Source organism: Cetorhinus maximus, chromosome 7, assembly GCF_964194155.1.
Source record: "Cetorhinus maximus chromosome 7, sCetMax3.hap1.1, whole genome shotgun sequence".
In the NCBI taxonomy this organism is placed as follows: Eukaryota; Metazoa; Chordata; class Chondrichthyes; order Lamniformes; family Cetorhinidae; genus Cetorhinus; species Cetorhinus maximus.
This window is the reverse complement of record NC_135885.1, coordinates 52,348,063-52,372,614: the sequence shown is the minus strand read 5'-3', so window position 1 is coordinate 52,372,614 and position 24,552 is coordinate 52,348,063. Positions and strand designations below refer to the sequence as shown.

General features: G+C 39.8%; 1 protein-coding gene across 1 annotated transcript in view; it reads left to right on the top strand.

Annotated features, from left to right (window-relative positions):
• Positions 1–24,552, top strand: part of ddx10 (DEAD (Asp-Glu-Ala-Asp) box polypeptide 10) — a 288,529-nt gene that overhangs the window by 61,163 nt on the left and 202,814 nt on the right. The window contains exons 10-13 of the mRNA XM_078545489.1: positions 7,614–7,715; positions 12,032–12,119; positions 12,856–12,944; positions 16,530–16,968. Coding sequence (XP_078401615.1) covers positions 7,614–7,715; positions 12,032–12,119; positions 12,856–12,944; positions 16,530–16,968 — 718 coding nt within the window. The remainder of the gene's footprint in view (positions 1–7,613; positions 7,716–12,031; positions 12,120–12,855; positions 12,945–16,529; positions 16,969–24,552) is intronic.

Genomic DNA, 24,552 nt, shown 5'->3' with positions numbered 1-24,552 from the left:
TTTTGTGGGAGAGTGTTCCACTAATTCTACTCCCCTTTGTGTGAAAAAGCGTCCCTTCACTTTTCTCTCTTGAATGGCCTGATTCTGATTTTAAGGATATGTTGCTTTGTCTTAGACTCCCCAGCCATTGTAAAATGTTTTTGTCTATCTGCCTTATCAAAATCCTAAAAAAACTTTAAAAAAAAAACCCTTAACCGTCTATACTCCAGGGAAAACAAATCTAGTTTGTAATCGCTCCTCATAATTTACCCCTTGATGAATCTGCACTATACTCTGTCAAAGGCCATCCATCCTAACGTGCGATGCCCAGAACTGTACAGCATGCAGTAGTACTCTAAATGTAGTTTAACCACGACTTTGTACAGCTGTAGCAAAGTTTCTTTCACTTTATATTCCAGGCCTTACATACCATTAGCCATTTTCATTACATTTTTTGTTCCATTTTTGTGATCTGTGTATTTGGACCCCGAAATCTCTTGGACCCCGAAATTTCTTGGACAGCCACTGTTCCTAGTTTCCCTACCATTTAAGTAATCCTCGGAGCTATCTTCCTTTTGGTCCAAAATAAATAACCTTGCACTTACCTGTGTTGAAATCTATCTGCCACAGCTTTGCCCACTCGCTTAATCTTTCAGTGTCTCTCTGTAATTTTATGTTGTCAACTAGATTATTTACTTTCACTAACCTTTGTATAACCAGCAAACTGGGATATGTGGTTCTCTATTGAGTTGTCATTAATGAAATTCAGTGAACACAGATCCTTGTGGGATACCACTCATCAGTTCCTTCAAATTTACATACCCATTATCCTTTCTGTCTAACTTCTGCTGCATAACCAATCATATTACCAGGTCAATAATTTGTCTTCAATTCCATCAGCTTTAATCTAAATGCCTTCTGGAAGTCCAAATAAACTATATCCGTAGATGTTCCCCAATCTACTTTAGTTACTTAAAAACATTATTTAGGTTTGATTGACCCGCTACAAATCCACATTGGCTCTCTCCAATCAGTTCAAATTTCTCTTAAGTGATCAATCACTCCCTCCTTAATTATGGATTCCATCAACTTCCTCCACAACAGATGTTAGACTAACAGGTCTATAATTTCCTGGTTTCTCTCTCTCACCTTAAATATTTGAGTTACATTTGCAGTTTTGTAATCCAAAGGGACAATGCCTTAACGCCTCTTGAATGAGATGTTAAACCGAGTCCCTGTCTGCTCTCTCAAGTAGAAAAAGCTGTGGCACTTGATTGTAACCTACAAGTGTCAGCTGTGGCTTATCTGGCAGCATTCTGGCCTCTGTCAGAAGGTTGCTCCAGGTCTTGAGTACAATGATCTAGCCAGTGGAATCCTGAGGGAGTGCTGCACTGTTGGTAGTGCCATCTTTCAGATGGGTTGTCAAACTGATTCCCATCTGCTCCCCTTGGGTGATTGTAAAGCAACCTATGGCACTATTTTGAAGAAGGGCAGGGGAGTTATCTCCCAGTGTCCTGGCCAATATTTACCCCTCAATCAACATCATAAACCGATTACCTGGTCATTGTCACATTGCTGTTTGTAGGAGTTTGCTGTGTGCAAATTGGCTGCCGCATTTCCTGTATTGCAACAGTGATTACCTTCATAAGTACTTTGGCTGAAAGTGTTTTAGAATATCTTTAGCTCGTGAAAGGCAGTATATAAATGCGAGTGTCTCTTTCTTTATTTGATGAGCATATGTTAGCAATTTAATAGGGGGAGATGTTCATTGTGTTTTTAAAACTTGTATTACAAAATCTTTAAAAAGGGAATTGGTCTTTTGTTCTGCATTCACATTTAAGTTGACTTTTGGTTTTCTATGTGGTATCGAACTTTATCTATTTTTGGAGCACTTTGGTTTTGATGGTTCTGTTATCTGGTGCTGGTTCAAATGCTGCAGGCTCTTCAAAAATTCTAAAAGATGGGATGAGCAATAAATTGACTTATTTTTGTTAAGCATGGAATAAGAGTAACCTGGACTTGATTTGATAAATATAACATAAGTTAATGAAAACTATTTCAGTAAGTATGTGGTGAACATAAAATGCTGTAGTGTAGCATTGTGCATTTTTCATGCCATTGTAAAGTATTTTAAAATAGAATACATAACTGAGCATATGTTAGCAATCTGCAACTGTAGGATGGTGTGAACAGAATTGATGGGTACACCAGGCAATTCACATTGATAAAAGGCTGTTGAGTGGCTTGAAATTCAGCTCTAATGATTCATGTGGTTTGGAAGTTTTTGTAGTTTATTTGCATTTCTGTAGCATCTTGTAAGGACAACTAGTCATATCATAGATTATTTTTCTTTATTCTCCAATTCTCCCTGCCCCACCCCATTCTCAATTTCCTGGGGTAGAGTTCCCCAGACTCTTGTCTGCCCTTTAAGCCTTTTGAATGAGTGTCAGCAAACTATTTGAAGGTATTATAGCTGAGGCCAGGCCTGTTGTTGTGCATTATTGACATGTGCATTGTTCAGCAGGGGTTACTGAATGTGGCATGAGCAGAAGCTCTGCCTTTTTGCTTCACTCTCTTCCTTAGCACAGGGGTGTCTTTGCTAAGGGAAATTAGTCGTGGGACCTTTCTGGCAGCCCAGTACTACAATCATAGAATACTACAGCATGGAAAGAGGCCATTTGACTCATCAAGTCTATGCTGGCTCTTTTGAAGAACAATTCAGTTAGTCCCATTTCCTTGCTCTTTCCTCAGATCCTTGCAATATTTTTCTCCTTTGAGTATTTATCCAATTCCCTTTTAAAGCTGCTATTGAATCTTTTTCCACCCATTCTGACAGTGTATTTTAAATCATACCTTTTTACACAATAAGTGGTTATCTCCTTATCTCATTCTTTTGCCAATCACCTTCAATCTGTTGTTACAATTATGAGGTTTATAAGGATATATTTCGAGACTGAAGCTTTAAATTTAGGTTTTATGAAGGGAGTCATGTGACCTGTTCCGCAGTCTGACAGTAAGCATGGGTGGTTTGATTGTTAGAGATCAAAGGAAGGCTAAGATTGTTTTACGGGAAAGAAGGTGCAAGGTACTTATGCTTAGAGACAATAGCAGCAGTCTGAGTTTATCATGAGTAGACTCTGAGTCTCCCAAAGTCCCAGAAAAGTTTAGAAAGGACCTGGGTGTAAACTATCCATTTACTTCTAAGGCAAAAGGGTTGAGGTCAAGGATAGCTAATTATCATTTCTACCTAGCTACAAGGCCTGTCTAGATATATGTTTCATGTTGCCTGTGGAAGAGGGCAGAGGAAGCCATTTTTGAGATCAGTTTACAGGCTTCCCTATAAACCAATGAATATCTCAGACAGTTAGCAGAGAGACGAGATTGTTTGGCTTTGTGAACTACCACAGCTGTATGTGGGAGGGAGACGGTGTCTGGTCAAAGAGCTGCATCCTGCATCACGATTCTGGGAGAGTTGCCCTGGCATGGCCAAGGGGAAAAAGAATCATTGGAACAGGCTTTACTACTGGTGATGGATTTAAGGAACACTCTGAAAACTGAGGAAAGTGCTTGAAGATGGTTATTTGAAGTTATTACTCAGCAAGATAGGGATATGGGAACCCATTGGAAACTGGGAGCAACTGTGGACTGTTTGCTACAAAAGCTGTAATTCTGTGAAGAGTGTGATGGGTGATAAGTATAAAAGGGGAATGTCATTTTCTGTAGCCTAAAGTATAAGTTACCTATGACAAGAAAATAGTGTTTATTCAATAGTGCTTCCACTTATTCGTTACAGTAAAAGTTTTAAAACGTGAAAAATGACACCAACAGTGTCATTCTTTCATCTATTAACTGGAAGATCAAATCTCTTTCCAGTCTGTATGGAGATTGTAACACTGTGCTGTCTGGTGGTCCAACATTTAGCCATTGGAATCTGTTTCTCTTTATTCAATTTGTGGGGGTCGGTTAGCTCATTTGGCTGGATGGCAGAGTGTGGTGCAGAATGATGCCAATGGTGTGGGTTCAAGCCCCATGCCTACTGTGGTAATTCATGGAGGCCTGCCTAATTGCTTTGCTCCATGTTTAAAGTGGAGTGATGCCCTCTGGGTATATAACCACTTGTCCCTGTCTACCAGAGAGAGATGCCTATGATTTCCTCATGGACTTATGGTTATTTACCTTACCTTGCCTTATTCTTTGTACCCAAATCTTTTGGAATTGTAAACTCCTCTATCAAACCTCCTTTTAGCCTTCCCTGCTCTAAGGAGAACAAACCCAGCTTTTCCAATCTATCGACGTAAGTGTAACCCCTCATCCCTGGAACCATTCTAGGAGATCCCCCCTATACCCCCTCCAAAGCCTTCATGTCCTTATAATATGGTGGATGCCCAGAATTGGACACAGTACTCCAGTTGGGACCAAACTTATGTGTCAATAAAGATTTAGCATAATTTCATGGCTTTTGTAATTTATAAAGCCCGGGATCCATATCTTTATTAACTACTTTCTTAATCTATGCCACCTTCAAAGATTTGTGCGCAAACACTCCAGGTCTCTCTTTCTTGCATCCCCTTTAATATTTTACCAATTAGTTTATATTGTATTGTCTCTATCACCTCACTTTTTTTGTGCTGAATTTCATCTGTCTTTCTCCTTGTCCTTCTTCATAACTAATCTAAATCTTTTGGGACTGTGATCACTATTCCTGAGAAAATCCCACTGTGACATTCTCCACAAATCATTTTCCCACATAGCTATTTGCACCTGCAGCTCATCATCCTCACAAATGCACTCCCAACCTAACTTTAGATGTCTTTTGTATTTTCTGTTTCCACCTTATTCTAAACTATTTCTAACTCTGTCCCTCCAAGTCCTCTGTGCGTCTGGTTTATACTATTTTATTTTACATCTTATGCCCAGTTCCCTGCTGAATTAGTTTAAGTCCTCTTTCACAGTGCTAGTATTCTGCCTGTGAGAATATTAGTCCCAGCTCTGTTCAGGTGCAATCTGTTGCTCGTGATCAGGTGTCTCCTGCTACAGAATTGATCCTAATATCCCAGGAATCTGAAACCCTTGCTCATGTACCAGTTCTTCAACCACAAATTAACCTCCCATTTCCTTCTATTTCTACTTTCACTAGATTGTGGCACTGGGAGCAATACAGAGATTGCAACATTTAGAGACTCTGCTTTTTAATTTCCCCCCCTAGTTTCTTAGTCTAACTGCAGTATCAGAACCCTCTTCCTCCCCAAACGTTTTGGGTTGTCTTCCCCACTGGGCCATTGTGGAGGGCTGGGTTGCATATCAATTAATTTAATCAAATACCAGTGGTATTCCAAACTGAGAGTTGGAAAATATAGCAATACATGGGCCCAAATCTTCAGCATTTGGATTGTTGGAGATGAGTCGTAAGTTGGGAGATCTGCGTGAGCACCCCGCGAAAGTCAGACCTGGCGCGCACACATGCTGAAATTGCCCAGGAAGATTAAATTTATGATGGGTTGATTTCTGCAGTGTGGGACCCTCCGCGAATGTCTGCGACCCTGAACTTCGGGGCCTACCTACCCCCTCTCCAACTCAACCGGACTAACCTCCCAACCACTCAACTACCTCAACCCTGATCCCCCATCTGTTCAATCTTTCCTGATAGGTACTGCCTCTCAGCTCTGGTATCATTCTAGGAGACCTTTCTTGCACCTTCTCCTGTGCTTCTATACCTTTTTTTATAATATGAGGACCAAAACTGTTCACAGTACCCCCAAGTATGGTCAACCAAGGTTCTATATGAGCTTAAAACAAGTTATGGTTTTCAGTTCTATCTGGGTTTTTTTATGTGCTGTGACATACAAGTAACACCACCTGACCTCAAGTGATTGAATAAGTGGATTGTGTTTTTATTGCATAGTGGTTAGGGAACGTTGGTTGACTTTCCTTGAATTCCACAATTGCTAATTTCATGGAAACTGTAGATAAATAGTGTATGTAACAGCACAAAAAAGTGCAAGGACAGGAAATGTGTGTTTGTAATGTTGGGAGGGTGATTTTGGATGGTGATAGCTTTAGGAGGAGGGATGGTGTGACCTGGGAGGAGTGAAGGCCTGTGTGATTGGGGAGCACTGAGAAGGGGAGACATTGGAGGCAGTGGCCAAGAGGTGGTTTTTGGGATGGTGGAGCACTGGAAAGAGGTTGCTTGGTGTGGTGATGGTGAAGAATGAATTCTGGGCCTGGCAGCATTGAGGTGGTGTGATATGGGGCCATTGGGGAGGGTTTAGTAAAAGTACCTGGTAAAAATAGTAATTGTGTTGAGTTAATCTTGACTGATATGTATCAAATGTATATAATGTACAACTTTTGGGGGAGGGGGAGGTACGAAATAACAATTCTAATTTTATTTTGTTGCCAACTCCACATAGGTAAATATCTGAAAATATTTGATTGAAAACCTGTCCACACTGTATTTGCATGTTGGAGTGAAGAGGTTTGGCTTTGCACCAGCAGTGTAATTAATTGTGCAATGCAGCCTATGTCAAGAATTGGGGATTTTGCTGGCACAGATAAGTATGTGAATCAATTTGAAAAGGCGAAGCTATGGGATAATTAAGATAGCTCTGGGCAGTCTAGAAGCTCTAGCAGTAAAGCTTCATCTGCCATCTGAATTCTCTTGCCAACATTTGCAGAAGTTTTGCCAGTCTTTGGCTAGGTTAGCAGATGGAGTTGATGACTTCAGTGCCCCCTCTTTGCGTCCCTCTCCCTCTTTTTCAAATCTATGATGGATATTACTGTGGTTGGAGATATGATTTACTTTTGCATACTTTGTCAATTGTGTGTTTCTGTTGTGTGAAGAATATGTGAATGCCTGTCCTTTGAACATCTTTGGGATTTTTGTAAGTATCTGTTATTTGAATGCCCACAAATGGTTTGGGTTTAAGCTCACTTGACAAACACGAGGTCCTGCAGCAGATGTATTTGTAATCTATAATACATATAGCGTATGCTTATTATCTAACTGTTGATTAACCTATAATAGTATTATCCCAAATTAGTAAATAATGTTTCCCATTTTGTACTGGAACTGGCGATCCTAAAAACAAGTCATCCAAACATTTTTAAATTCTGTGCGTAAATTTTAAATACTCTATACAGGGTGAAGAATAATGGAATGATATAAAGCTGTAACCTAATCTCATAAACCACTGAAATGCCTTGCAAGCTGTCTGAACCCTTCAATCAGTTTACAATTGTGGAACATCCAAATATCCATTATCCTATGAAATGTGGCTATAGCAAAGTTGTACCATCCCATTGAAAATATTTAAGCTTTTGTAGTACAGACTGATGTCAAAAATAAATTATGCCATTCACCAGAGTTCTTTTCTCTCGGTTCTGCTTATGTAATGGACTACTGACTAAATTGAAGAGGAGAGGGTAGTAAACATGTCATTTTTGTGAAGATCTTTGGATGTTTCTTGGACATGTTAAGGTGCTTTACAAGTAAATACATGTATTTTTACTTATACAGTTAGGAGGAGGAAAGAGGGTGAAAGAAATCCTAACCATTACTACTTTGAGTTCTGATATTCAATTGATGTGAATTTAATTACAGATTGATATTTAAACACCTGTTCTTCATTTTATAGGTATAAGGAAGGTGGTGAAGCATTGTTAATACTACTTCCATCTGAAGAGAAAGCCATGGTTAAACAGCTGGAGGAGAAAAAAATACCCATCAGCAAAATAAAGTAATACTTTTATCTAAGTAGCACCCAGAACTAAACTGTGGCTGTGTTTCTACTTGTATATTACATTGGCTAAGAAAATGTAAAAATATTTACATTGCCTGAAATGAAAGAGTTACAAGTTTAAAGCAATGTACTTAAATCAGCTTACTTTTGAAAGTTTCAATAATGGGTGGTTGCTGGTGAAGTGTGTACAACTTGTGTTACAATGTGTTTTTTAAACCATAGAGATTTATGTCTGTACATGGTGGGGAAGCAGTTCTTTACATTATTTAAGAACATAGTTTGGGAAACTGCTGCAGACAGAGGCATATTTGAAACTTGAAAAATTAAAAGAAAATTGCACATTTTCCCAAATATTAGAGCCATATCATTCAGAACCTTTTTTTGGAGGCAGATGGGCAGTTATTTTGAAAGTTGAGGCAACATGCTTTAAACAGTCTTCTCATTTTCGTGCCTTTGGACAAAACGATTTTATTTTCCGTCTTGCTCTACATAGTTCGCCACAAAGGCATCTTGTGGTGTTCTATATGTTAAACCTTGAAAGAAATATAGATTTGGATGATGATGGTGATGAAAATATATTCTTTTATGACATTGTCAGGATTTTACTTCAGTTCGTTTAGTCTCCTGAAGGCAGTGATTCACACTGGTTTTGTGGTTTCATAGACCTGAAATCTGTCCGGTACATTGTCTATTCTTAGGCAATAGGTCCTACATATCTATTCTTCACAAGTAAACTGATACGGTGAGTGTTGTCAGGCTTTTTGAGCAGAATGCATCACAGCTAAACCTCATCTGTCTGCATTAGATGTTAAAGTACACACTATCCAGAGGGGGTCTCTGGACTGCCACTAATATTTTCTGTCAATATAGTCATATAGAGAACATCAGCAGTGCCTGATGATGGGGCCCACCCAAAACAGGTTGAATGGCCTCCTTCTGTTCCATATTTCCTATGTCTTGTCTGCTTACTACTCCAGCTGAATCAGTTATCTTGGCATAGGCTGGGGATCATACTCTGTCCTCCTGTCTGTGTAGCTGAGTACCATGCCACAGGATGGATTTATCTGTTCTGAAAGTTGAAATTCAAGTGCATCAGTTCATTCTTTAAGCCCAGTGTGGGCTGAAAGTGTGAGAATTGTGCTTCTCCACCTGTTCTAGCAATCATAGGGGTGATGAAAGTTCATAGTTTTTAATTTAAAAGTGCATTGGTCTTGCTAAGTATTTTCTTTCATGGAGGTGTTGCATAGTTAGTCAGTTTTCCCCATGGGCAGAATATTCCCTCGGATGGCGTGCGGGCCCCACTGGCTCGGCGGCGGGCAGACATCTGAACCCCGCCACCGAAATGGGGCCCGCCGCCATTTTGAGTGGGCGGGCCAATTAAGGCCCGCCCAGTGGCCTGCCTGACAGGAAGCGCTATGCGCTTCCTCTGCAAGGGGGGGAGGGGAAATCCCCAGCTGTCGAAGTGCACTCTTTCGCACATGCGCACGAAAGAGCGCACTGCTCCCTGAGGCAAAGTCCTGTCTCAGGGAGATTAGTGACAGGTAAGTAAAGTCGAAAAATAGAAAAATATTAAAATTATTAACATGTCCCCGTCATGTGACAATGTCACACGAGATGGGACATGTTAATAACAAACACTTAAAATTTATTACATTTTTAAAAAACGGACACGAAACTTCATCCTGCCAGTGGATGAAGTTTCATGAATAATCTGGAGCCCGCTGGGGCTCCTGGCCTGCCCTCCAGCCTTAAGGTTGGACGGGCAGGTATTTAGTTATCTTAACTAGCCTGCCAATGGCCTCAATTGGCCATTGACAGGTCGGCCGGCGGACAGCTGATTTCACTGTCCGCCCACCTTCCTAAAAATTTAAATGGCCCGGGATGACGTCGGGGATTCCTCCCAACGTCATCCCGCGTCATTTTCCCCTCGACGAGCGGGCCCCGCCCCCAAATCGCCGAGGGGAAAATCCTGGCCCGTATGAATATTTGCTTTTGTGTACTTTGAAAGTTTACCAGAATATGCTGGCAGTCACAAAATAGAAAAGGCTAGAAAATTGCAAGGCATTAATCAGTATTTAAAACAGGGACAAGTCAGTATTCTGGGCAGGACCCTCTTGTGTACTGAGTTTATCGATGTTATAGCAGGGCTTTCCGACTTTTTCCCGGAGTGGGGTGGGGGTACGGCACCAAAATAAAACCAACCAGCAGGATAGTAACCTTCAGACTGTTATGGCTCTCTTAAACTGAATTTGGAAAGAGGAGCATTCGCAGCAACAGTGTTGGAAAATGATTGTGGTTTCCCGATGTACTCCTTGTGAATGATATGCAAGTGTTGCTTAAGCTTATTTAGCTTCATGTTTTTGCTGGGTAGTGCTTGGAGACAAATGAGGCATTATGGCCTTTCTCCAGATTTGACTGAAACACTTATGAACCTGTACTCAGGGAAAGCCTCACTGTATTTACGAAAACATTCCTTACCGCCTTGTTTTACGTATCCAAGGAGCCAATATTATGCAAATAGAGGCTACTTCCTGGCATCAATCCCTCAGTCTAACCCTCAATTTGCAACATGACCTCCCTCCTCCACTTCCTGATCTTCCAGTTGGGATTCCCGTTGGTTGGTTTTACCCAGCCATGCATGGGGTCACTTGAAGGTTCACTCACCACCCCGCCCTATGAATTTTGAGCCAGAAAAAGAAAAGTTGGCTGAGCTGACAGCAGCCACTGAGGCTTCCTGTGTAAAGCTTGTTCACTCCCCTCCCCTCTGAGTGAACTGTGAGCCAGAGAGAAAAAAAATTGGGCGGGTGTATCATGGGAGCTCTGATTCGGCCCCAGGACTTTCCTGACAGCCTCCACTCTACGGCCTCCATAAAGGCCTCTGAGCTCACAACCCCAAGATCTCATCCCACAACCCCAACAGAGGTCATGACCCACAGATTGGGAACCCCTATGTTCTGGTCTCCTGTATGTATAGTGAGTCACAAAGGCAGTGTAGGGCACAAAATCTTCCCAATCCATTTACAAATGGGAATCTTAATAACTAGGCTATTTTTTTAAAAATCAAAAACCATTAAAATTTAAAGGAGGCAGAAAGAATAAGGATGAACATGTCATAGAATCATAGAATGATTCAGCACAGAAGGAGACCATTTGGCTCCTCATGCCTATGCTGGCTTTTTGGTGGAGCTATCCAATTAATCCTACTCCCCCTTGCTCTTTGTCCCATAACCCTGCAGACTTTCCCCCTATTTTATACTGAACTGAAATTGTGACACACATCTTCTCTTTCAACAAGACCACTTACTTCTATCTTTGTAATATTACCCACCTCCACTCCTGACATGCTTCTGTTACCTTTGGACTCAGCTGTTCCAGTGCTGTGCTGGGTGACCTCCCATTTTCCACCATCCATAAACTAAAGCTCACCCAATGTTCTGCTGCCTGTTTTCTAACTCTCCTCAAGTCCTGTTCACTCAACGCCCCTATTTTCATTAACCTAGAGTGACTCCTGGTCCAACAATGGATTCTCATCCTTGTGTTCAAATGCCTCCATAACCTTGTTTCTCCCTTTCATTGTAACCACCTCCACCCCTACAAATCTTTGTGCTCCTCCAATTTTGGCTAATTGTGCATTCATGATTCCCTTCACCCATCTACAGGTAGCTGTGCCTCTAGCTCTCTCGACCCTAAGTTTTGGAATTCCCTTCCTAAGTGCCTCTACCTCTCTCTGAAAGCACATTCCTTAAAGTCTAGCTCTTTGCTGTTCTAATATCTCTTTTATGTGGCTTGGTGTCAATTTTTTGATGGATAATGCTTCTGTGAAGCTCCTTGAGATGTTTTGTTACATTCAAGCTGTTACATATATGCAAGTTTTTGTTGACAGTTTGGCAGTAAGGTGGATAATTGAACAGTGAAAAATGCATCCTCGTAATAACCAGGGCTAGGAATCAAGATAACTTTTTTTTAAATGCTGGTGCTTCTTTTCCTCTGTGGATCTGTTGCATCTTTGTTTGTGGAAATTTGGCATGTCAGCATGTTGAAAGTTGCTGATATTTTTCGCATTTAGAAAGCAGCACATATTTACAGCTAAAACTGATTGAAATTTATATTTTGTGCCAAAGCACTCTAAATTGTCCTTGTGTCAGTGCTTATACCAATTGTGCAATTTAAAATCTACCCTGGAATCTTGTTTTTGACTCTATTGATTTTGAATCTGCTTATTTTAGGAGTATTTCATATTTTTATTGAAGATTAATGGGTTGTTAGCAATGGAAAAAAATAAACAATTAATATTTTTTGATCTTTTTAAACAGAATAAACCCAGGAAAACTAACAAATGTACAGACAAAGCTGGAAGCTTTTTTAGCTCAAGAACAGGACCTGAAAGAAAGAGCACAACGGGTCAGTCCTTCAATTTCTCACAAGTTCAACTGTGATAATACTGTTTTGATACTTTTACACCAAATGAATCAAAGTAATAAGGGATACAATAGATTATCATTTTTCACACTGCTGGAATTAAATATAATGCATTAGGCACTTTATAATTGCAAAGACACTTGCATGTTTTGAAATATTGACTTTCATTTTACCTCAAAATGAAATTTGAAAACTGTGTAATAAACTTGTGCAGTTGACATTGAGCTGGTACTGATAGTTGTATTAAGTTAGTATTTTTGTGATCAGATTTGTTCAGTGTGCTTGAATAACATACAGATAATGATTTATACAGTTTTTTTTCATTAGTCTAATTTTCTTAATGATGACCAAATAGAGGGCATAAACAATCCTGAAGACTTTGGGGCCTCAAGATTCTGGCCATTCCAGCATGTTCCTGTCATAACTTTGATGAGAATATGCCGGAAGGACTGGGCCCTGGATTAGTGTTGTCATAATGGCCAGTTGTGGCCAGAACCTCAGTCTTTTCCACACTTGGCATTTAATGGAGGAGGGCAGGGATGAGAATCTTTGGGGGCTTTTCCATAATCTTGTTCCTCAAAGGGACTTGGCTCTTTAGTTTTAAATTCTAAATCACCTGTTCAACATATTGAAGTTTGAGGTATGCATTTAAGTAAATTGTTACTTAGTGATTGCTTATAATATCTGAAATGCGCAATAAAAGTTTATTTTATTGCAGTGTTTTGTGTCCTATGTACGTTCAGTCTACCTTATGAAGAACAAAGACGTTTTTGATGTTTTCGCAATACCATTAAAGGAATATGCATTGTAAGTAACGTTTTATGAGTTTGTGGTATGTTGCAGGCAGGTGGGCTCATAGTAGCAAAATGCAGGATGTCTTTATCTAGAACAAAACACTTGGCCACTTTCAACAATGAAGGGCAGCATCATGCAATTGCGGGTCAACTATAGCATGGACTGATATGAATTAAAGATGCCTTTCCTCTTCAAAAATTTGGATTTCACTTGCATATTGATCTTTTACTCATTCAAACAATTTAAACATCAATGCCATTTCTCTGTATGTGATTTTACGTACAAGGTTAACAGATCTAATACAGTTAGCATAATTTGTGATGCCATCTTAGTCTAGAATCATTTTAAGCTTATTTTACCCTCTTTCCTTCTCCATATTCCTCCATGGCTTGCAACGATGAATAATATATTTGAAGATTTCTGTTTGGTGAAGAAGGATTTATATTTTTATAGGCATCTGTCATTCCAGTGAATAAATTGATTATTTGTTTTTGACTGCTCATTATAGAGGAATGATTTTTATTGTGAGAACTAGTTGTAATTAAGTTGGTGAGGTCGGATAGGATGAGGGCTTAGCCGCTGCAGTTTTGATGTGTTTGTGTTTTTTGTGACAGGTAATTTTACACTGTAATTTTGAAAGTGCTTGTAGAAGTAGGAATGGCAGTGGAAAACTATTTTTCCAACAACATTCCTCCCCACCCTCCCACCTTGCCCTATGGTGATAATCTTCAGTCTGGGTTCTCTTACTACCAATTTGACAACCAGTAGAAATAATGTTTCATTATTTACCTTTTCAAAATCTTCCACAGCCTTGGAAACCTCTATTAGACCCACTTCACCTTGCCCTGTTCAGTCAAATATTCGTTTTTTGTGACTTTCTTTATAACCTGTTGTTCTTGGTATCATTTTAGTAAATTTTCCCTAGTTCATTTCCACAGCTCTAATATTCTCCCCATATCTGAATGTCTAGAAGTGCATCTATTTATGGCCTTGCCAATTTCTTGTAGAAATTTAATGTGGCTTCCTTGCTGATATGTTAAATATGTCTATGTATGAAAGCAGAATTGCATTTTCCTTTTGCACGTCCTTTTCCACTTTGAAAGAACTATACCTGCAATTCTAGGTCTTTCTGTTCCTCTATTGTAAAAGTAATGTCATTTTAGGTATAATTTCTCTCTCTGTTCCTTTCTCCGCAAATTGCGCAATAGTCTATTCTATATCTGTCCACCCCGCTTACCCATTCATGTCCATCTATGTTATCATGCATTCTTCTTTGTAGTTTGCTAGGACCCCATATCTGGTGACATCAGAAAGCTTTATTATTTCTTTTGCTGGGTACATTATTCATATCACTGCTACCATATGATGCAAGTATTTGTTACTAAAGTATGTGACTTAGACCAGTTTGAAAAAAAATGTTGACATTCCTATTTCCAATTTTGCCAATAGGTGAAATTGAGGTAGTCGAGTGCTGCACTTGTCAGCATAGTTGCATGGCACTATTAATATAATGGGTACTAAATAGCTTAGCAAATGTTCTTTTTTCAGCCCAGGTTGCTAAGAGAATTGCAATTGCATTTAAGTTCTGTATTTGTGGGAGAATAGAATGGTAATTGAAGATGTTGGTAGTATGCATTTTTGTTGGTTCTTTATTATTTACCTCCCAATGGTAAAACCAGTATATAAATTAGGTACAGACCTATGTAAATGATTTTAGAGTCTGTGGAAGCACCAACCAGCCATTTGTTAGTGTAATAGGGCAGACTTTTTTATGGTTTGGAGAAAGTAAGGAATTGATGTTGATATAAGCTGTATTTTGATAAAAGGTGGCATATTTACAAACCCTGCGAGGGTATGCTACTGGAATAAAGTTCCATAGTCCTAATATATATATTTAAATGAGGTTGTATTAAACAGACCAAAAACTGGTATGTTACCCTTGGAAATGTCATAGTTGTTACTGTTTTTATGGATAAGTGTTGGCTAAACATTTATCTGACCTACTCAAAACATTTGGGAAAGGAAAAAAGGAAGAGCTTGCATTTATATAGCTCCCTTCAAAACCTCAACATCCCAAAACACTTAAATGGATATTTTTGAAGTATGGGGACTATTTTGATGTTGGAAACAAAGTATCCAATTTGTGCACAACAAGATAAAAGCAAAATTTTGCAGATACAGGAAATTTAAAATAAAAACACCAAATGCTGGAGATATTCAGTAAGTCAGGCTGCATCTCTGGATGTTTTACGCCCATCTGAGAAAGCAAACTGGGCCTTGTTTTAATGTCTCATCTGAAAAACGGTGTCTCCAACATTGCAATGCCCATCCAGCACTGCACTGGAGTTTCAGCCTAGATTTTTGTGTTCAAAATACGAAAGGCTGGAAGTGGATATGTGCAATAACCCTAGAGCTGATGAGTATCAACAGACAGTTTTCTCTTTACATGACTTGGTAAGTTTTGTTAAATCAGTGATGCATTTAATGCTAATTAAAAGATTTAAACAAAATGTGTGCAGTTCTGGTCTCCATATTGTGAAAATAATATAGAAGCACTAAGGAGGATGCGATAAAGGCTTGTAAGAATATTGCTGAAAAAGAAACATGTTGCTGCAGCTTTACATCTTGCACTCATCGGGATCATTGCAAGAATGCCAAATTTCGAACGATCACAACAATTTATACTACTGGGGAAAAGCGTGCTGATTCTTTGACAGGCTGACTCTGATTGGCTGAGCCATTGCTATGAAGAAAGCAACGGGGAACTTTGGGTGCCCAAGCTCCTGGGTAGTTCAAAAAAGGCACACGGCTCGAATACATTCCTTTTTTTTTGCATAGAATGAGCCCCTGCCTATGAATGTATGTTGCTTCTAGCCAGTGTAAGTGAGCCACGTTATGAGCTCGGCTGATTATCTTAAATTGGTTGAGATGATAGCTGTTAGCGCACAGAATTGTTCAGTAAGTGCTGCCCAATTGCAGAACCACATCTAACAGTAGACATTTTGTTTTGGGTTTTGCAAGCGTGTGCTGGTTGAGTACAGTCTGCCTATTTAAAAAACAACTGAAGGAACATGCTGTTTATTTCAACAAGCCTACGGTTCCCCATTGCTTTCTCCATCAGCCAATCAGAGTCGACTTGCCAACCAGCCAGCAACCTTTTTTCCTGTAATATAAATTGTTGTGATCGTTTGAAATTTGGCATTCTTGCCTTTGTCCTGATGAGTGCAAGATGAAAATCTTCGGCAACATCTCTCTTTTCAGCAACATTCAAGTTCTGCACTACCAAGTGACTATTTACAAGAATGCTGCCAGACTGCAAGGTTATATCTATCAGGAAAGGAGCATGTGGAACTCTGTACCAGTGAGAGTGGTTGAGGCAAATACGATAGATGCATTTAAGAGGTAGCTTGATGAGCATGTGAGGAAGAAGGATATAGCGGGTTATACTGATAGATTTAGATAAGGAAAGATGGGAGGAGGTTAGAGTGGAGTATAAATGCCAGCATGGACTGGTTTGGCTGAATGGCCCATTTCTGTGCTGTATATTTTGTGATTCTATGTAAGTTGTTAAAGATGTAAAATGCCTTTTAATTACAGCTCCTTAGGCCTTGCTATACCACCTCGAATTAGATTTCTTCAAAAAGCACAAAAAGGAAGAGAAATGTCTTGTACAAGAAATGTAGCACAAGTCAATTGCCCTACTGTTGCTAAAGATACTGCAGCTGAAAGCTTGCGGGAAGATGCTTCAGATGCTGATGAGGAATTGGAAGACTTTAAAGCTCAATTTAGGAAACACGACCCCTCTTCCCAACAGGAAACCTGGGAGAAAAACAAAACTAGAAAAGCTGGAGAGGAAAATGTGTATGATAAAGGTGACGAATCCAGTGATGATCCAAGTGACCAAAATGCTGAAGTAGAGAAAGATAAAGGAGCAGTAGCATTTCAGTTTGATGATGATGATGATGACAATGATGACCATGACCTGCTGATAGTGAAACGGAGGAATGTTTTTGGCTTTGAAACTGAAGAAGAAACAGTAAGTTCTTTTTCACTTATTGAGGGTAAGGAACAAAATTAGATGCTAAAACAGTTAACATTTCCTCACTCTTGTTTTGTCACCGCACTTAAGGTGTCAGATTTATATCAGCATAACCAGTATGCAAATTTCTTGTAGGTGATTGGCTCAGCTGATTAATTTCATTAAACAACAGCAAATGTAAACTAAGATGATGGATAGCAGACAAATAAAATTGAGAAATGTGGTTAGAAACATTACCACTGAAATTGTTAAGTACTTATGAAAACCAAAAATTTGATTCCAGAATTAAATTTTAACATAATACTGCCACAAAGAATTTTTTTTAAAAAGGCTACAAAACCTATCACCTCAAATGCTAGCCCATGGTCTTCATACAAGGAAATTGCGTCAGACAAAAAAAAAAGACATGAAAGTTTAATTATATTGTTGAGGAATGTGGCTTTTTAACAGAAAATTAGAAAACCTCCGAAGCTGTAACCTTCAGTTAGGAAGAAAAGAATGACAGTTGGAGAGCATATTTTGATATATTTGTTATATTTTGTTTGAGGTAATATGTTTGGCCTTTTTAATAGAAAACTTTTTGTGGCAGTATTACATATAGGTGATGGATTCTGATTTTATTTTGGGATCCAATGTTTGGTTTATTTTCAAGACCTTGCTGGTGGAGGTGTTGTTTCTTATAGATTATATTGTGTTCGAAGACAGACTGTTTTCTCCCAGTAAGCCCACTAGTGTGACTGAAATCCTTTGATCATAAGTGCTCAGTGGAGTGTGATTTTATTCTGGGCTAGTTTTTGTTAAAAGTTTGCAGCAGTATTAATCAGATTTTTATCATCCTGAGTTTCTGGCAATGTTTTACTTATTTTAGAATATTTCTAACTAATATCTATCTTCTATTTCTATATTTGAAAATTTGGTTTCCATTGAACCTGTTTATGTATCACAGGTTACTGTGTCTCTGATTGAACTTTAGTCTTGCAGGTTTTCTTCTTTGGATTGGCATGTGCAGGCTTCCCTTTTTTTCTAAATGTTGTATGCATATGAAATGGTTGATAATCCTTCAACCAATGTGCTGATTTGTCGTGCTAAGTATTGTGTCGCAGAGATTACAGGTGTTTTAAATGGTGCAGTTCTTGAGTTATCACATGCAGCTCTACATGAGATCCTGCAGATTGCTTCAATGAAACTTGCCATACTGGTCAATTCAACATCTGATGCAGATCGCTTGTTCAGTTATATTCCGGCAGGATAACCTTTAATAATTGGTTCTATTCTCATAATATTATCCATTTTCAGAATTAGCCTGAGGAGATAACTTAATTGTAAGTACAGCTTTCTGCTTAACGCGACATTATGTCAATCAACCGTATTGGAACAAATGTAATGTCTTTCAAAAGTGCTGAAATACGCCTTGGAAAAACTATTATACTCCTGACAAATATCTCTCTTTACCTGCAACTAATGCTATATTAATTGACATTGGTGACTTATTACAACTACTCTATGTTAAATTAATTTGGCGTTGACATGTCTGCAAATGCCATTGAGACACTAAACTATAGGTGAGCTGAAAGTGACTGCATCTTTAGGAATGCGAATCGGATTTGGTAACAGTATGCTTTAACTTGCCTTTTTTGACTCTGGGAGCAGAATCTGATGGACACTGAGTAAGTTGTAAGGAATGATGGAAAGAAGAACTAATTATTATTAAAAAAGCAAATAAATGAATAAAACTTTAAAGATAATTGCAGTAGAATAGAAACATTTGGAATCTATACATATGTTGTATTAGTTGATGCTCTGGAGGTAGAGCATTTTTGAGCCAGAGGCAAACTGAAGGCCAAAGAGACGGATTTTAGGAACATTTTGTATCATAGCACAGTGGTTTTGACAAGGTTTCCATTGAGCAGGGACACAGTGCCAGAAAGATTGATATATGATGGGGCAGGAGTAAGTATCAACCTGAAATCTGAAGAACAGAACATAGGGGGTGAGATTTATTACTGGAGTTAAAGCTAATTCCAACCAGCGCCAGGGATGAATCTGTTTTTGCAATGCTATAGAAGGATAAATATTAGTCAGGACACTGGGGATAACCCCCAATCTATTAATTGAAATAGTGCTGTTGGATCTTTTACATCTACCTGAGCAAGCAGATGAGGCCTCATCTGTCTCCTCTGAAAAACCACATCTCCGACAGCACCACACTTCCTCAGTACTGTGTGTTATGACACAGCAGTTGGTAAAGGCTGAGTTGTTTAAATCCCAGAGGGAAAGTTGAACAACTGTCATAACCTATATTTTCAATTGGTATGTTTGAGATGCAGCTCTGAATTCAAGAAGTAAAACCACCAAGCCTTAAGAGGTTTTTTTATATAAAGCTAAATTAAGCATTTATTAATTTTGCAATGAATTAAAAACATACACATGTCTACAAATTACTACCATAATAACTTTTAAACAAATCCCCAAATTAATCACTCTCAGGTACATCTCCACAAGGCAACAATAACACACGACTTTAAACAGCCACCAAGCAAAGCACATTTGACCCTACGAATTCAAAATGAGGTCCCTTTGCAGACACAGTTGTAGGGCCTACAGGCTGCTTAGATCTTACATGCCTCTGACCTGCACATACAAAACTCCTGTTTATACCTAGCCTTCCCTTTGAATGTAAATTCTCATTGTATCACTAGGTCTTTGAGCTCCACCTCTTCTAACAAAAAACCCCTTTCATTGCACCAATTTTATTAATAATATAAACAAATTGTTTGGCGTCTCCTAGCTAGGTGCAAGATTTTACCCCCTTTTGAATTGGTTTATTCAACAATTGCAAATGTACCCTTTACCTTCTATCTTTACATTTACCTAATTAATATCTCAAATTACTATACATCAAAGCACCCAGATAGCTGGCTTTAATCCAATTAAGCCACACATAGACACAGACCCTACTACAATTCCAATTTAAAAATAATTTCCAATAACATTATACACATTAATATCTCTTCATGACGTGTTGGAGTGTTAGTCTTGATTTTGTGATCAGGCCCTGAAGTGGCTCTTGAGCCTGGAACTTTGTGACTCAGAGGTGAGAGTTCTATCAACTGAGGTATGGCTCGCAGTGAAAGTAGGGCAGTTCTTTCTAAATTATGGAAGAATGTTGTCAGATCACTAGCTCTTGGAAAAGGTGATATAAAACAGATTTCTTAGATCCTTGCCTCAGTCAGTCCTTCCTCTCCTGACTAGTGCTGTGGCAAATTTTGCCCTGCAGTTGTTAAATCTAATGGTTTTGTTAAGTTAACAATTGTACTTATTTCCAAAAACAAAGGAATTTATTTAATATGGATTCATGCAACTAGTCATCCATATTACAGTAATTTTGTTTACTGCTTTAGTTGAAGTGATTTTCATTGTTCTATCAAAAGATCAAAGGTTTTACAGTGGCTGCATCATTGTAGCAACATTATTTTCCTAAATTATAGTCGATGAAATGAGACAAAATATAATTCTATAAACTATTTGCGTGGAATGTTAGCAAGGTGATCTATTTGCCATCCTTGGGTTAAACTATTCAAATTAAGTCTTCTCCATATTAAATATGCATAGGAATCATTGTTAGATTTAAAATTATTTGAGGCTTTATGACTTTATGAAAGTTTCATTGGTTATTGCAGAATGACAAGACTTCCACTGGGTCCTATCTGATGTACATTGTTATGAGTGTTAAAATGTGAACAAAAAATGATGTATTCAGTGTTTAAATGTCACTCAATTCAGTGTAATTTTATGAATTCTAAATTAAAGCTGCTATCGAAATAACATTCTTTTAATTTTAAATGTCTAAATACTTTTCACGAGCTCTAATTTCTCATAGGAAGGAAATGTAAATCATTAAAAATCATGTCTTGTGCTAATGCAACAATGAGACATTTCTACCACTAATTAAAATTGCTTTTAACTGTGTTTAAGTTGCACTTATATGTGTTTCTGTGTATTTTAAATGCAAGGGGCATCTTTGTCCAACAAAATGATAATCTGCCAGTGTTCCTGAATTGTTAGGTGAAGTCCTGTATTTCCACCCTTTGTTTAGCAAAAACTACACTGTAACCAATAATATTGCAAACTGTAAGCAGCAAGGTGGCACCTGTCCGTGTCGTAGGTTTTTTTATTAATGGTTATTATTCGCTTTCTGATTCTAATGATAAATATAATGCAGAACCACTTATTGCATATTTCATATAGTCACTAATATTTTATCTGCAGTTTATTTAACATTTAGTAGCCTACATTTTAATTTTAAATGAATCAGCACCATTATTCAGCTTTTTTGCTTTTACCCTAAATTCCTGTAAAAGGCATCGTTTTCCACGAACCATCTCCCTTCCCTCCCAGCCTCCCCAAAGATTAGGTATTGACTGCTCCACCTGAAAAGCAATCCCAAATGTTCCTAATGTTAGGGAGTGCTGTTATTGTTAAGTGTTTGGAAACTAAATTTTCAGCTCCTTACCAGTATTCATTTTGTTACAAATAACAAAACCAGCAGCAATGTGTTTTGACATTGTGATTTTTTATAATTCATTTATGGGACGTGGGCATCGCTGGCTAGGCCAGCGTTTATTGCCGATCCCTAATTGCCCTTGAGAAGGTGGTGTTGAGATGCCTTCTTGAACCGCTGTAGCCCATGTGGTATTGATACACCCACAGTGCTGTTAGAGAGGGAGTTCCAGGATTTTGACCCAACGACAATGAAGGAACGGCGATTATATTTCCAAGTCAGGTTGGTGAATGGCTTGGAGGGGATCTTCCAGGTGGTGCTTCCACTTGTCTGCTGCCTTTGGCCTCTAGATCATAGTGGTCGCGGGTTTGGAAGGTGTTGTCTAAGGAGACTTGATGAGTTCCTGTAGTGCATCTAGGGATGGTGCATCTAGTAGATGGTGCACACTGCTACCACTGTACATCAGTGGTGGAGGGAGTGAATGTTTGTGGATGCAATTGGAAGAGGAGAGGAGGCAGCCAATAAAATGCAAAGCTTGAAATCATAATTAATAAGGCTTTAGTAGAATATTTTAAAATTGATCCTGATTTTGTAAAATTACATGAAAGTGATGCAATGGTTAATGAAAAACAAAAACAAAAATACCTGGAAAAACTCAGCAGGTCTGGCAGCATCTGCGGAGAGGAGCACAGTTAACGTTTCGAGTCCGCATGACTCTCAACAAAACAAAGGAAAAATAGAAAAGAGGTGAAATATAAGCTGGTTTAAAGTCGGGGGGAGGTGGGGGTGGGTCAAGAAGAGCTGGATAGAGGGCCAGTGATAGGTGGAGATAACCAAAAGATGTCACAGACAAAAGGACAAAGAGTTGTTGAAGGTGGTGATATTATCGAAAGGAATGTGCTAATTAAGGGTAGAAAGCAGGACGAGCAAGGTATAGATAGCCCTGGTGGGGTGAAGGAATCGAAAAAGGCTAAAAGGTAGAGATAAAACAATGTATGGAAATACATTTAAAAATAATGGAAATAGGTGGGAAAAGAAAAATCTATATAAATTATTGGAAAAAACAAAAAGCAGGGGGAAAATCGGAAAGGGGATGGGGATGGAGGAGAGAGTTCATGATCTAAAATTGTTGAACTCAATATTCAGTCCGGAAGGCTGTAAAGTGCCTAGTTGGAAGACTAGGTGCTGTTCCTCCAGTTTGCTTTGAGCTTCACTGGAACAATGCAGCAAGCCAAGGACGGACATGTGGGCATGAGAGCAGGGTGGAGTGTTGAAATGGCAAGCGACAGGGAGGTCTGGGTAATGCTTGCGGACAGACCGAAGGTGTTCTGCAAAGCGGTCACCCAGTCTGCGTTTGGTCTCTCCAATGTAGAGGAAACCGCATTGGGAGCAACGAATGAAGTAGACTAAGTTGAGGGAAGTGCAAGTGAAATGCTGCTTCACTTGAAAGGAGTGTTTGGGCTCTTGGACGGTGAGGAGATGGGAAGTAAAGGGGCAGGTGTTGCACCTTCTGTGGTTGCATGGGAAGGTGCCGTGGGAGGGGTTTGAGGTGTAGGGGGTGATGGAGGAGTGGACCAGGAGGGAACGATCACTACGGAATGCCGCCAGGGGGGGTGAAGGGAAGATGTGTTTGGTGGTGGCATCATGCTGGAGTTGGCGGAAATGGTGGAGGATGATCCTTTGAATGCGGAGGCTGGTGGGGTGATAAGTGAGGACAAGGAGGACCCTATCATGTTTCTGGGAGGGAGGAGAAGGCGTGAGGGCGGATGCGCGGGAGATGGGCCAGACATGGTTGAGGGCCCTGTCAACCACCGTCAAACCTCGGTTAAGGAAGAAGGAGGACATGTCAGAGGAACTGTTTTTGAAAGTGGCATCATCAGAACAGATGCGACGGAGGCGAAGGAACTGAGAGAATGGAATGGAGTCCTTACAGGAGCCGTAGTCGAGGTAGCTGTGGGAGTCGGTAGGCTTGTAATGGATATTGGTGGACAGTCTATCACCAGAAATTGAGACAGAGAGGTCAAGGAAGGGAAAGGAAGTGTCAGAGATGGACCATGTGAAAATGATGGAGGGGTGGAAATTGGAAGCAAAATTAATAAATTTTTCCAGGTCCCGACGAGAGCATGAAGCAGCACCGAAGTAATCATCGATGTACCAGAGAAAGAGTTGTGGGAGAGGGCCGGAGTAGGACTGGAACAAGGAATGTTCCACATACCCCATAAAGAGGCAGGCATAGCTGGGGCCCATGCGGGTACCCATAGCCACACCTTTTATTTGGAGGAAGTGAGAGGAGTTAAAGGAGAAATTGTTCCGTGTGAGAACAAGTTCAGCCAGGCGGAGGAGAGTGGTGGTGGATGGTGATTGTTTGGGCCTCTGTTCGAGGAAGAAGCGGAGAGCCATCAGACCATCCCGGTGGGGGATGGAGGTGTAGAGGGATTGGACGTCCATGGTGAAGAGGAGGCGGTTGGGGCCAGGGAACTGTAAATTGTTGATGTGACGTAAGGTGTCAGAGGAATCACGGATGTAGGTGGGAAGGGACTGGACAAGGGGAGAGAGAATGGATTCAAGATAGCAAGAAATGAGTTCCGTGGGGCAGGAACGGGCTGACACAATCAGTCTGCCGGGACAGTCCTGTTTGTGGATTTTGGGTAGGAGGTAGAAGCAGGCCGTCCGAGGTTGGGAGACTATCAGGTTGGAAGCTGTGGAACGAAGATCTCCAGAGGAGATGAGGTCAGTAACAGTCCTGGAAACAATGGCTTGATGTTCAGTGGTGGGGTCATGGTCCAGGGAGAGGTAGGAGGAAGTGTCTGCGAGTTGACGCTCAGCCTCTGCGAGGTAGAGGTCAGTGCACCAGACAACCCTTGTCAGTGGGTTTGATGACAATGTCAGGGTTGGACCTGAGAGAACGGAGTGCAGCAAGTTCATAGAGAGAGACAGGTTAGAATGTGTGAGAGGAGCAGAGAAATTGAGACGACTAATGTCATGCCAACAGTTCTCAATGAAAAGATCAAGAGAAGTTAAGAATCCAGAGGGAGGGGTACAGGTGGAGGGAGAATATTGGAGGTGGGTAAAAGGATCCG